Below are 13,227 nucleotides of genomic sequence, written 5' to 3'. Positions count from 1 at the left end.
TAGGCGATGGACTCGGGAGTTTCCTTGCATACAGTGCCTTTGTTCCTGCCCAAGGTGGTCTCGGCGTTCCACATGAATCAGATGGTAGAGCTTCTGTTCTTCTAAGCTGACGATTCAGGAGATCTCCACAAACTTGATGTCAAGCAGATCTTCCTTCGATATCTGGAGGTCACTAATGAATTTCGCTTGTCCGACCATCTTTTCATTCTCTGAAGTGGTCCAAAGAAGGGGTCCAAGGCCACGAAAACCACAATTGCTCGCTGGCTCAAAGAAGCTATCTCAGCGGCGTACATTGGGGTGGGACGGCAGCCTCCGGGTGTCAAGGCCCATTCTCTTCGAGCTCAAGCAGCTTCATGGGCGGAGCGACAATCGGTCTTATCCCAGGAGATGTCGAGTAGTGACCTGGAAATCGTTACATACCTTTGCTCGGCACTGTCGTTTGAACATACCGTCGTCTTCTTTTGGTTCCTTTGGCACTTGGGTCATTTGAGCAGGGCTATCTGGGGCCCACCCTACGTAGGGAAGCTTTGGTACATTCCACTGTCTGGACTGATCCTGGTACATACAGGGAAAAGAAAATTATTCCTTACCTGCTAATTTTTGTTCCTGTAGTACCACGGATCAGTCCAGACACCCTCCCTGGGAGTTTTCTGGGGTTGGGATTGTCTCTCTGCTCAAATTGTTCTATATTCAGCACCATTCTCTTGGCTGGTTAATGGTTCATTTTGCAAGTTTGTGGTTTGGCACAGTTTTTGCCCAGTACACGCTGTTCTAAGTTACAGTGTTCTATGTTGCTTGATCCATCCTGGTTTCCTCTTTGCTTTGATATTCTACATACTGAGGATTAACAAAGGGTGCACTGCCTTATAAGGAAGCACCCTTCGAAGTTTTCTCTGACTCCATCTGCTGGAAGGGGGACATAACCCACTGTCTGGACTGATCCGTGGTACTACAGGAACGAAAATTAGCAGGTAAAGAATAATTTTCTTATAGGAGGGCCAGCTAAAAGCTCAAGGTGAGGTGTTGGTGGTGATTTAGGGTTTAGGGGCCAGTTTTACATGCAGAATGAGATGTACAACAGCACAGTACACCTCGGTGAAGATTTGAAGTCATTTGGAGTGAGGAAAGTCTCACAAAGATGAGATTTCTATTATGTTATCTCAGCCTAGCTTGATGGTACTCTGGCCCCAAACCCTAAACCACCACCAACACCTCACCTTGAGCTATTAGCTGGCCCTCCTATAGTCATATAAATAGTTGAATACTGTGAAGGCCTCCCCAGAGGCGCTCTCTCTCTCTCTACACTCCTCTCCCCTCTCCCTCCCAAACCCAGAAATGGCCAAAATGCAATTTGCAAATTGCATTATGGCCGTTTTGAGCATATCACACAGCTTAACGTCCGGAAAAAAGGTGTAGTTATTATCCCAGGACAAGCAGGATGCTAGTCCTCACATATGGGTGACATCAGTAATGGAGCCCTATGTACGGAAAACTTCTTTAAAAGTTTCTATGAAACTTTTGACTGGCACCAGAGTGCCTACTGAGCATGCCCAGCATGCCATGATATTCCCTGCCACAGGGGTCTCCCTTCAGTCTTCTTTTTTCCGCGAAGCAGTTAGCCTCGCGGTCTCTAGGAGTCCTGTGGAAAATCTCCACAACTTAAACTTTAACAAAAAGTTAGAAATCTTCAGCCGCAAAGGGTCTCCCCTTAGTACACCGTCGCGGTAAGTTTTTTGATTTTTCTCGCGGTTCCGTTCCGTTTTGACAACTTTGTTGTCCCTGGTCATTGGTCGTCGACGGCTGTCCGGCCCAAAATGGCTTCAGGTTTCAAAAAGTGCCCCAAGTGCACCAGGAACATGTCCATTACGGACCCTCACCAGGATTGTGTCCTCTGTCTTGGTGAATCCCATGATGTTAGGGCTTGTCCCTTATGTGCAACCATGACATCGAAGGGCCGTCGTCTCCGACTGGAGAAAATGGAGCAATTGTTTAAAATACAACTTTTGTCAGCACCATCTACTTCAACACAATCGTCTCCGGCTGGGTCGATTCGAAAAGTCGTGTTGAAAAAGCGTCTACCAGGTGAGTTGGGAGATGCTCCCTTTTCCTCCCCCTCTCCATCGTCCAGGGCATCGACATCGGGCAGTGAAAAAGCCCGCGAAAAGGAGAAGCATCGCCATCGTAGGCCGCATGCGGCATCTACTGTCTCGATTCCCGGCGAACCATCGACGGAAAGCGGTGTAACAGCTAAGAAACCTCGGCTTCAGGATCAGGCTCCGGAGCCGTCGACAGGGCGATCCCCACCAATTCCGGCGCAGGGAACCGTGCCTCCTCAGGGCCCTGAGGAGGTACCGGCATCGCCATTACCGCCTCCCCCCATGGGTGCTCTGTTTTCACCATCCATGCGGGCGGAACTTGATGTATATATACGTCAAGCGGTCAGAGACGCATTCATCGAGGCGATGCCGCGACCTCAGCCTTCTACGCCAGCGATGCCATCGACACCGATTCCGATGACATCGCCCGTTCCAGCACCGGTACCCTCTATGCCGATTCCGTCCGTACCATCACCACAACCATCGATGCCGCCGGTTCCTGCGCATGAACCGCCGATGCCGTCGATACCCATCCGGCTACCGACACCGATAAAACCATCGATGCCAGGTCAAGAATCCTCCATTTTTCAACCATTAATGGATAAATTAGACACCTTAATCCAGGTTTTCTCTACTTCACCTCATGGTTTGGATCCAGATACAATTCCAGAACCGGTACCTGGTCCATCTGGTGTTATCCCACCTATGAGACCACATACACCACAATCTGAGGTTCCTTTCAAACCTCTTAGACCATCAGGTCACCCGGTGGATACTGGTACTGACTCGGACGATATCTCATCTGGGGAAGATATTTTATCTCAACCTTCACCACCAGAAGACAGAAGGAAATCACCCCCGGAAGATCTTTCCTTCTCTAACTTCATTAAAGAGATGTCAGACACTATTCCATTCTCACTTCTTTCTGAACTAGACACTAGGCAGAAGACCTTGGAGGTGCTTCAGTTCGTTGATCCTCCTAAAGAGATATTAGCTATTCCAGTACACGAAGTCCTGCAAGAGCTGATGTACCAGATGTGGGAACACCCTGGCTCAGTGGCAGCAGTTAACAAACGAGCAGATGCCACATATCTTGTTCAACCCATACCCGGTTTTCAAAATTCTCAACTGCCACACCAGTCTGTAGTGGTTGAATCAGCCCAGAAAAAAGCTAAGAGACTGAAACAACATGCTTCCACACCTCCAGGAAAAGACAGTCGTTTCCTAGACAGTTTAGGAAGAAAGATTTTTCAAGGAGCAATGCTGGTCTCAAGGATAAACTCCTATCAATTATTCATGAACCAGTATCAGCGTGACCTGTGGAAACAGGTAGAAGGTCTTGCTCAGGAACTTCCAGACCAATTTCAAGAGGGTTTCTTCCGTCTTGTGCATAAGGGCCTAGAAGCAGGCAAGCACGAGGTGAGAGCTACGTATGATATCTTCGAGACAGCCTCCCGTTTATCAGCCTCCAGTATCACGGCTCGGAGATGGGCCTGGTTAAAATCCTCTGAACTAAGGCCAGAAGTGCAAGAAAGGTTGGCAGACCTACCTTGTCTAGGTGAAAACCTTTTTGGAGACACGGTCAAAGAGGCAGTGGCGACCATAAAAGACCACACAGAAACCCTTAAACAATTGTCTCAACTTCCTCAGGAGACGCATCAAACTTCTAGGAGGCCTCCTAGAAGAGAAGTAAGGGAACCTTATTATCGTCCTCGACGTACTACCCTCCTGCTACCTGAGTGAGACAACCACGCCCCACTCAGCGTTCTCAGGTTCGACAGAGGCCTACTAGGCCCCAGCAGCCTGCTCCAACTACATCCACATCAGGCTTTTGAAAACCAGCCAGAGAGCAGAAGCCCTTCTCAAAATCCTCTTCCACACTTACCAGTCGGAGGTCGAATAGCTTATTACCATCACACTTGGACCTCCATCACAACAGACCAATGGGTACTCTCAATTACAGCTCAAGGGTACCGATTGGATTTCCTCACTGTACCAAACGAAAATCCTCTTCTTTCATCTTGGACAGTGAATCATCACTCCACAATCCTGCAAGCAGAATTATCCACCCTTCTGAGAGCCAGGGCCATAGAACCAGTTCCCAGGCCTCAGTGGGGCAGAGGATTCTTCTCCCGATATTTCCTCATTCCAAAGAAAACCGGGGGCCTACGTCCTATCCTGGACCTCAGAAATCTCAACAAATTTCTAAAAAAAGAAAAATTCAGGATGGTATCGTTAGGCACCATGCTACCTCTTCTTCAAAAAGGAGATTGACTCTGCTCTCTGGATCTTCAAGACGCCTATGCTCACATTCCCATCTTTCCCCCTCATCGACAGTACCTGCGATTTCTGGTCAAAGGGCAACACTTTCAATACCGAGTGCTACCATTCGGCCTAGCCTCAGCACCTCGAGTGTTCACAAAGTGTCTTGCAGTAGCGGTGGCACATCTTCACAAACAAAGAGTGCATGTATTTCCTTACTTAGACGACTGGCTCATCAGGAGTCAAACACAAAGCGGAGCTCTCACTTCTCTCCAGCTCACAATAAACTTGCTTCACTCCTTTGGATTTCTCATCAATTACGAGAAATCCCATCTCACACCATCTCACCAGTTGCAGTTCATAGATGCAGATCTCAACACCATCACAGCACAAGCTTTTCTTCCAAGAGACCGTGCTCAAACGCTCGTTCTCCTAGCGCACTCTATTCGCAATCAGTCTCGAGTTACAGCTCATCAGTGCCTCACCCTATTCGGACACATGGCCTCAACAGTTCACGTCACTCCCATGGCAAGAGTGACCATGCGACTAATGCAATGGACACTCAAAAATCAGTGGATTCAAGCCATTCAACCATTGTCCACTCCCATTCAGATAACACAAGATCTGAGTTCTTCCCTTCTCTGGTGGACATCAACAATCAACTTGCTCAAAGGCCTACCTTTCCAGCAACCAGTTCCACAACTGACTTTAACTACAGATGCATCCACCTTAGGTTGGGGAGCACACATTGGTCATCTAAAGACACAAGGCACGTGGACAAAACACGAAGCCTCCTTTCAAATAAACTTCCTGGAGCTTCGAGCTATACGCTATGCACTACATGCGTTCAAGGACTGCCTTTCACACAAGACTGTTCTGATCCAAACGGACAACACAGTAGCCATGTGGTACATCAACAAACAAGGGGGAACAGGTTCCTACCTCCTTTGCCAAGAAGCAGCTCAGATTTGGGACTGGGCCCTAGCACACTCAATTCTTTTACGGGCCACCTACCTAGCGGGCATCCACAACACAGTAGCAGATCGCCTGAGTCGTCAGTTCCAACCACACGAGTGGTCCTTGGATCCAACAATAGCAACCAAGATCTTCCAACGCTGGGGTCAGCCAACACTAGATCTTTTTGCATCCCCTCTGAACTACAAAGTAGACAGTTACTGCTCTCTGCTCCCGCATTGGAGCAGCCTACCGAGGGACGCCTTTGCTCGCCATTGGAATTCAGGCCTGTTATATGCGTATCCACCGATACATCTCATAACCAAAACTCTAGTGAAATTGCAACAGGACAAGGGGGTCCATGATACTCGTAGCCCCATATTGGCCTCGACAAGTATGGTTTCCCACACTTCTAGATCTCTCAGTCAGGGATCCAATTCGCCTGGGAATAGCTCCCAATCTCATAACTCAGGAACAGGGTCAGTTGCGCCATCCCAACCTTCAATCCCTGTCCCTGACAGCATGGATGTTGAAAGCTTGATCTTACAACCACTCAACCTTCCAATCACTATATCTCAAGTGCTGATAGCATCACGTAAACCTTCCACTAGAAAGAATTATTCCTACAAATGGAAACGGTTTACTTTGTGGTGCACTCAGAAAGCACTAGATCCTTTCACTTGCCCCACTAACTCACTACTAGATTACCTATACCATCTCTCAGACTCTGGTCTTAAGACTTCATCTGTAAGAGTACATTTGAGTGCAATCTCAGCTTATCATAACAAGCTGGGAGACGCACCTATCTCTACACAGCCTCTCGTCAGTAAATTCAAGAGAGGTCTAACTCACATTAAACCTCCAGTTCATTCCCCAAGTATACAATGGGACCTGAACGTAGTCTTAACCAGACTTATGCGTTCTCCATTTGAACCCATAGATACCTGTGACCTTAAATATCTTACTTGGAAAACAGTATTCCTCATAGCCATTACATCAGCTAGAAGGGTCAGCGAGCTACAAGCTCTAGTCACATACGAACCTTTTACAAAGTTCCTACATGACAGGGTGGTCCTCCGTACTCATCCTAAATTCCTTCCAAAAGTAGTCACGGAATTCCACCTCAATCAATCTATAGTTTTACCAACATTCTTTCCAAGGCCTCACTCTCACCAGGGAGAAAGAGCCTTACATACCTTGGACTGTAAGCGTGTGCTATCTTTCTACTTAAACCGCACTACAGTCCATAGGAAATCCAGTCAACTATTTGTATTCTATGACCCAAACAAACCAGGAAAACCAGTGGGTAAACATACTTTGTCAAATTGGCTAGCAGATTGCATACAATTTTGTTATGAGAAAGCAGGCCTTACTCTTCAAGGGCGAGTAAAAGCACATTCAGTCAGAGCAATGTCAACCTCAGTAGCACACCTTCGCTCTGTACCTATTCTGGACATTTGTAAAGCAGCAACATGGAGTTCTCTTCACACTTTTGCAGCTCACTACTGTTTAGACAAAGAAGGAAGACAGGATTCAGCCTATGGACAATCTGTCTTAAAGAACTTATTTCCAGTGTAACCCCAACTCCTTCTACATCCAACCTGCTGTGATCTTCAGCTGATTCATTTCAACAACAATACTTCACTGTTGCCTTAATCCCAAATGACTCAGCCTCTAGCTTGCTAATCACCCATATGTGAGGACTAGCATCCTGCTTGTCCTGGGATAAAGCAAAATTGCTTACCTTGTAATAGGTGTTATCCCAGGACAGCAGGATGTAGTCCTCACGAAACCCACCCGCCACCCCGCGGAGTTGGGTCCGATACGTTTTATTATTTTATTTTTGGCTAACGCTACTTGCTACAAAACAAGACTGAAGAGAGACCCCTGTGGCAGGGAATATCATGGCATGCTGGGCATGCTCAGTAGGCACTCTGGTGCCAGTCAAAAGTTTCATAGAAACTTTTAAAGAAGTTTTCCGTACATAGGGCTCCATTACTGATGTCACCCATATGTGAGGACTACATCCTGCTGTCCTGGGATAACACCTATTACAAGGTAAGCAATTTTGCTTTTTCAGCATTAAAACCATGCGATATTGCCCCTCATTTTAATTAATCCCGCCCAAACCCTTCCCTAATACCAACCCCTTCCAGAAATTTGCATTCGCTCAATTATAACCTGCATTATGACATCGCACGCGTTAACGCGTTAACGCGTGCATTAACGCCATAACGCACTTTGATAGGTTTATCCAGCTAATAGGGTCATTTATCTGGCTAACTTTGGAGGTATATTCAATAGTATAACCACAGTATTAAATATAACCAGCTATCTTAAAATTAGGTGGCTTAGTTAAGGATAGCTCTTTGGCCCAACCAGACTTAGCCGTCTAAGTCATTCAACTAACTTTGAATAACTTAGCCAGCTAATTGAATTCCTCCAGATTATGCCCCTGGAATGCCCCTAGCTTATCCGGCTAAATTCTAGTCACTAGCATTAGTTGGCTAGAATTTAGCCAGATATGTGCCCAAATATGAATTTAATCACCTAACTTCTGAGTTAGCCACTAAATGCTTTTGAATATGGGCCTCATAACTCCTTTAGAGCTACTTCTGAACCTGTCATTTTACCAACCACTAGGTGTTGCCATCAGAGGTGTGTATGATCCTTTTGTGAGAGCTCAGCAACTAGGCTGTTTACAGGCCCTGTAAGAATATTTTATCTTCTTTTTCTGACTTGAATCATCTGTTGTATCCTTCCAAGATAACTCGTGGATCCCAGCAGTGCACATTCAGGTCAGCAAAGCCATAAGTGCCAGGATTCCTTCTGCAAGTTGAAATGCTGTCCCTAATTTGGACAGGATGAAAAATCAGTGCTCCTTGAGTCGTTGAAAAAGAAAATAATTTTGTAATATTTATTTGGATTTCAGAGCGCCATTTCATGCTATGCACCGTGAGGGTAATTTTCAAAGGCTTCTCCGCAGTCAGAGCAGGGTTCTGTGCAGGGATACGAGCTCTTTGATTATTGCCTACCCTCTCTGCACTGTGTAAATGTGCATGCATTGTGCCAGCACACGTGTACTTTTGCACACAGCGAGAGGAAAGGTTCCTGAGGTAGGGGGGTCAGAGTGGGGGAGGAGTTAGTTCTTATGTGTATGCACGCACAGTTCCGTACACACAGGTAAGCCTCTAAAAATTGATGTAAAGTCGGCAGGCGATACGCTTTAGTGCACAGTTTGAAAGTGTCCCTCTGTGAGCACAAGGAAATACATGGCATGCATAAATTGGAGGTTTTATATTTGTTCTCTATATGTACCCTAATGGCATTATGGTGGGAAGGTGGCATGACATTGTCCGGTGTCCTCCTCCTGACTCAGCTTGTGGACTTTCAGCATGGGGAGGCACTTAGGTTTTTTGTTTTTTTTAATGGAGGGAGGGTGGATGGCCACCAGACAGGTTTTTTGGGGGTTTTTTTAAATACAGTGTGGATGAGAAGTTCAGAAGGGACAGCTGCTGGACATTTTGTTTTCTTTAATGCAGGAAAAAATGTTGGGGGGATTGTTGACTTCGTGTTGTTTTTTCCTTATGTAACTAAGCACTGATTTTTAATGCTAATCAGCTAAGCTTGCTGAATCTAGCTGGTCAGATATTAACCAACTAGAATTAGCCAAATTTCCAGCAGAAAAACTAGCCGGCTATCTTTGCTGCTCAGCAGCTGTTTGAAAGTGTTATAATGGAAAACTTCCTTTCAGGATTTCGTGCACCGGAGGTTGCCAGAGGGAACGTTATCTACAACCAGCAAGCTGATGTGTATTCGTTCGGGCTGCTTCTATATGACATCTTAACTGCAGGAGCTAGACTTGTAGAAAGCATTAAATTCCCAAACGAATTTGATGAAATGGCTGTTCATAGCAAATTACCTGGTAAGCCATATTTTAGAAGATTTGTGTGACAGGTAGGACAAGCAATATAAAATAATGTCTATCTTGGGTTTTTTTTATTTAGTTTGGAGGAATGCAGTCATAAGAAAGTAGATGCCAGGTCTTTCATGTCTGAGGCCTTCCCCCAAATCTTTTGATAAATCCTTATTCATAATGCAGGATAAGCCCAATAATTCTTCATTTTTCTGAATGCTCTTCCGTATCTTTTCGGATTGCTTGGTAAGTCTTTGGACACAGAGTGATGATTTTCACTCCATGAAAAAATCTAAAATTTCAGGTCAGTTTTGTGGAAATGGCCATCCAGGTGAAATGAGCTGGGTGAGAGGAAAATGATACCTGCAACAAAACTGCTAAGTCTGTGAACTCAGGTTTCCCAGCAATGTGAACTAAGGTTTCCCAGCAATGTATACAGTGTGTGTGTGTGTGTATATATATATATATATATATATATATATATATTTATTTATTTTTTAGAGTTTCGTGCAGATTTCATGCTCGTTAAATTTTCTCTCCTGCAGTTATCTTTGCTTGGCAAGATTATTTGATCAGGTTTCAGGCCTTCTGTCCCTTTGAAGATAACTAGATTTTTGAGGAAATTCAGATGATCAGGAGCTGTGGGCAGGCATGGCAGAACTTAGGAAGGAAGGATTTTGAACATAGTGGGGGAAAAGGTAAAAGAAGTCACGTTTTGAGGACAGAGGGAAGAAAAGAGGATAATATTTGAAAGTTATGAAGCCCTGAGGAGGCAAACTTCAAAAAACCACTGGGCAGATAAGATAATCAGATAATTTTATTTGGTTATCTTTAGCTGGATATTCGGCCAAAACTAGAAGCTCGTTTTTGGGCTGACTATCCAACTAAATTGTCTGGTGCAATTTATGCCTGCCATCTGAGCATCAGGCTTTGATCCACTGGATACCTGTGAAAAGACTAGGAGGCAGTTTTCTTACAAGTCCTTTCACCTTTGAGGCCTTCAGGTTGCAGAAATGCTCATGGGAATGGTGAAGACAGTTTTATTTGTTCTGAACTGTCTAGTGGGAGCCGTAGAATCCTATATGTAGGTGCATAGCAGAGGAATCATTGTAGCAAACTGCAAGCATGAAATCTGATTGAACCTAGAAGCCACTGGAGTGGATTGGTGGACTCAGCCCTGTTCCCAATGAAAATGTTACTTTGTTAACAAAATTAGATTTTTCTAACTATCCAGGCCAAACCAGTCCAGCTGAGTGGGTTATACCCCCTGCCAGCAGATGGAGACCGAGAAAAAAAAATACTTAGAGCTGATTTTACTGACTGGTACTCCCTTTATGGGGTCTGTTGCAGCCTAGAAGATTGAGGTACATTGGAGAAGCAAATAGTGCCTGTACTGTGCCCTGCTGAACTTGTTCTGTGGTTATATGAAGGACCTTGGTTTCCAGAGCCCTCAATCCAGCACGTCTCACAAGTGCTAAACTCACTCGAAAAACGAAAAAGCTGGCATTGTGTCAGCAGTTACACTAATCTGAGTAGTAGCTTCATTGTTTCAAGCCATGGCATAGTGACTTATGAATCTGTTTGATGTTATTGATTCTTTGTTTTCTTTTACTGAACCCGAGTCCCAGAAGAAGTTTCACTACTCAGAGTCAATTTACCTAACTATTTTGTGCATGAAAACCTCAACCCTAATTGTAACAATGTTTTGCAGTAGAAGTCTATACAGTGTTTGTTTGCTATTTCCCTGTACGTACCAGGATCAGTCCAGGACACCTGGGTTGTGACTCCGCACCAGTAGATGGAGACAGACTAAAACTTGTGGGCGGAGCCATATATGCCCCTGTGCCAGTCACAGCCCCTCAGTCTTACTCTGTCTCCAGTAGATGGTGCAGGTCCAGTCACAGCCCTGCCTGACCTGATTTTGGTGGTTAGTCTGTTTTGGTTTTTTGGGGCAAATTTTGTTAGGCCTGATTGTTTTTGCGAGGTATTCGTGGCAAATTGGGTTTTGTTTTTAATTTTAGTCCCGGGTGCCCTGCCTCCCGGGGGGGTTGAGAGGTCCTGAGGGGACTACCCTCCCCCGGTTGAGGCCGCTGCCAGGGTTGAGGACCCGGCTGAGCTAGTGGCAGCGTCAGGGGTGACACCGGGGAGCCCGGTTCACTCACCCCTGCAGGAAAAGGGCTCCAGAACCAAGGACAGCTGCAAGCTTTGTTAAAAAAAAAAAAAAAAAAAAAAAGTTTTTGTTTTCGTTGTGCGGCTCTCCATTTCCTCGCGTCTCCGCTCCGTTTTTAGGGGGGGGGGGCGCCGGTAGCAGGAGGGAGGTCGCCGATTTTGAATTCTTAATTTTAGTTTGCATTTCGCCGCGTTTCCCGCCCGTTTTTTCGTCGCGCTCGCCGGCAGGCCACGAGGGTCGGCCTGCCGGGCCTGCGGCTCGGCTCGCGCACGTTTGCACCCGTGAAGCGCACAACTCTTACGGATCTCTCTTTGACGATGGTATTTTTGGTGACGCTTGCCTCGGCGCGGCGCTTTTCTGAGTTGCAGGCTCTCTCCTGTAGAGTTCCGTTTTGTGTCTTTCTGATTCGGGGGTATTCTTGTGTCCGATCCCTACCTTTCTCCTTCAGGTCGTTTCGTCTTTTCATCGGCATCAGTCAGTGGGGCTGCCTGCTTTGCGGACGGGAGCTCCTCTGATCCTCCAGCGAGGGACTTCAAGGGACTTGTTGTGCGGAGTTCCCTTCCACGCTACCGATGACAGATCTTTTGTTTTCCTTTTCGGGTCCAAAGAAAGGGGCCGCGGCATCCCGCAAGACGATTGTCCATTGGCAAAAAGTAACCATTGGTTCGGCATACCTTGTGCGGGAGGAAAACCTATTCCTGGGGGCCTCAGGGCTCACTCGACACGGTCTCAAGCGGCGTCTTGGGCGGAATTTTCACAGGTGTCGCCTCAAGCGATTTGCAGGGCTGCTACCTGGAAGTCGTTACATACCTTCATTACACATTGCCGATCGGATGTTCGGGCTACTGATTTCGGGGGTTTTGGAGAGAGGGTACTCCGAGCGGGACTCTCTGCTTCCCACCCTCGATAATTTAGCTCTGGTACATCCCAGGTGTCCTGGACTGATCCTGGTACGTACAGGGAAAGGAAAATTAGTTTCTTACCTGATAATTTTCGTTCCTGTAGTACCAAGGATCAGTCCAGGATCCCGCCCGCAGTGCTGCGCTGTTGTAACGGAGAGTCCGCTCATTGTTGTCTTCAGTACACTGACCCCTTGTTCTTCGCTCTCCCGGTTTGGAGAGTCTGGTTCCTGTGGGGTTGTTGGGGTTATTTTCGTTTACCTAACAAGTTTGTGTGGTTAGCTATGTTGTATTATGGATTTTCTACTTTGACATTCGTATGACTGAGGGGCTGTGACTGGCACAGGGGCATATATGGCTCCGCCCACAAGTTTTAGTCTGTCTCCATCTACTGGTGCGGAGTCACAACCCAGGTGTCCTGGACTGATCCTTGGTACTACAGGAACGAAAATTATCAGGTAAGAAACTAATTTTCCTTTCTTGCAGACACCATTTGGACCCGCAAATGTGTTCAACCTTGCAAAATCTGAAAGGATGGTAGTGAGATGTGCAAGGGAATTAGTAATGACCGGGACCCATTTTTAATGTTCATGCTATATCCATAGCCTCAGAAAGAGAGTTGTTAGGCACTCTGGCTCAGATTTATCAGATTTTAACTATTATTTTATGAGCTGTGACCTTGCAACAAGCATCACTAGCTTTGGGTCTGTATTTAAGAAGGAAGCTCTTGGTCACTGTTTCTCCAAGTTAAAACTAAAGCATGTCTGTCCTTGACACGTGATATTATATCTGTTGACAATCTAGAGTGGGTTTCTGAATGTCAACCTCTGAGGTTACTGGCAGCATCCAGGGTCCTTTTCTGTTTGTATTAGCTATTTTCATCTTCATCTACCCATCAGGACAGGATGCTGAGCGCGTGGACAGGATGCT

General features: G+C 46.1%; 1 protein-coding gene across 2 annotated transcripts in view; it reads left to right on the top strand.

The window, feature by feature from the left end:
- The window catches only part of LRRK2 (leucine rich repeat kinase 2), a 584,366-nt gene that overhangs the window by 469,658 nt on the left and 101,481 nt on the right, over positions 1-13,227 (top strand). For both annotated transcript variants that reach the window (XM_029617357.1, XM_029617356.1), the window contains one exon: positions 9,067-9,237. In XM_029617357.1, coding sequence (XP_029473217.1) covers positions 9,067-9,237 — 171 coding nt within the window. The remainder of the gene's footprint in view (positions 1-9,066; positions 9,238-13,227) is intronic.

Source organism: Rhinatrema bivittatum, chromosome 9 (genome assembly GCF_901001135.1).
Source record: "Rhinatrema bivittatum chromosome 9, aRhiBiv1.1, whole genome shotgun sequence".
NCBI lineage: Eukaryota > Metazoa > Chordata > Amphibia > Gymnophiona > Rhinatrematidae > Rhinatrema > Rhinatrema bivittatum.
Note: the sequence above shows the minus strand (reverse complement) of the source record. Positions and strands in the feature narration are given on the sequence as shown.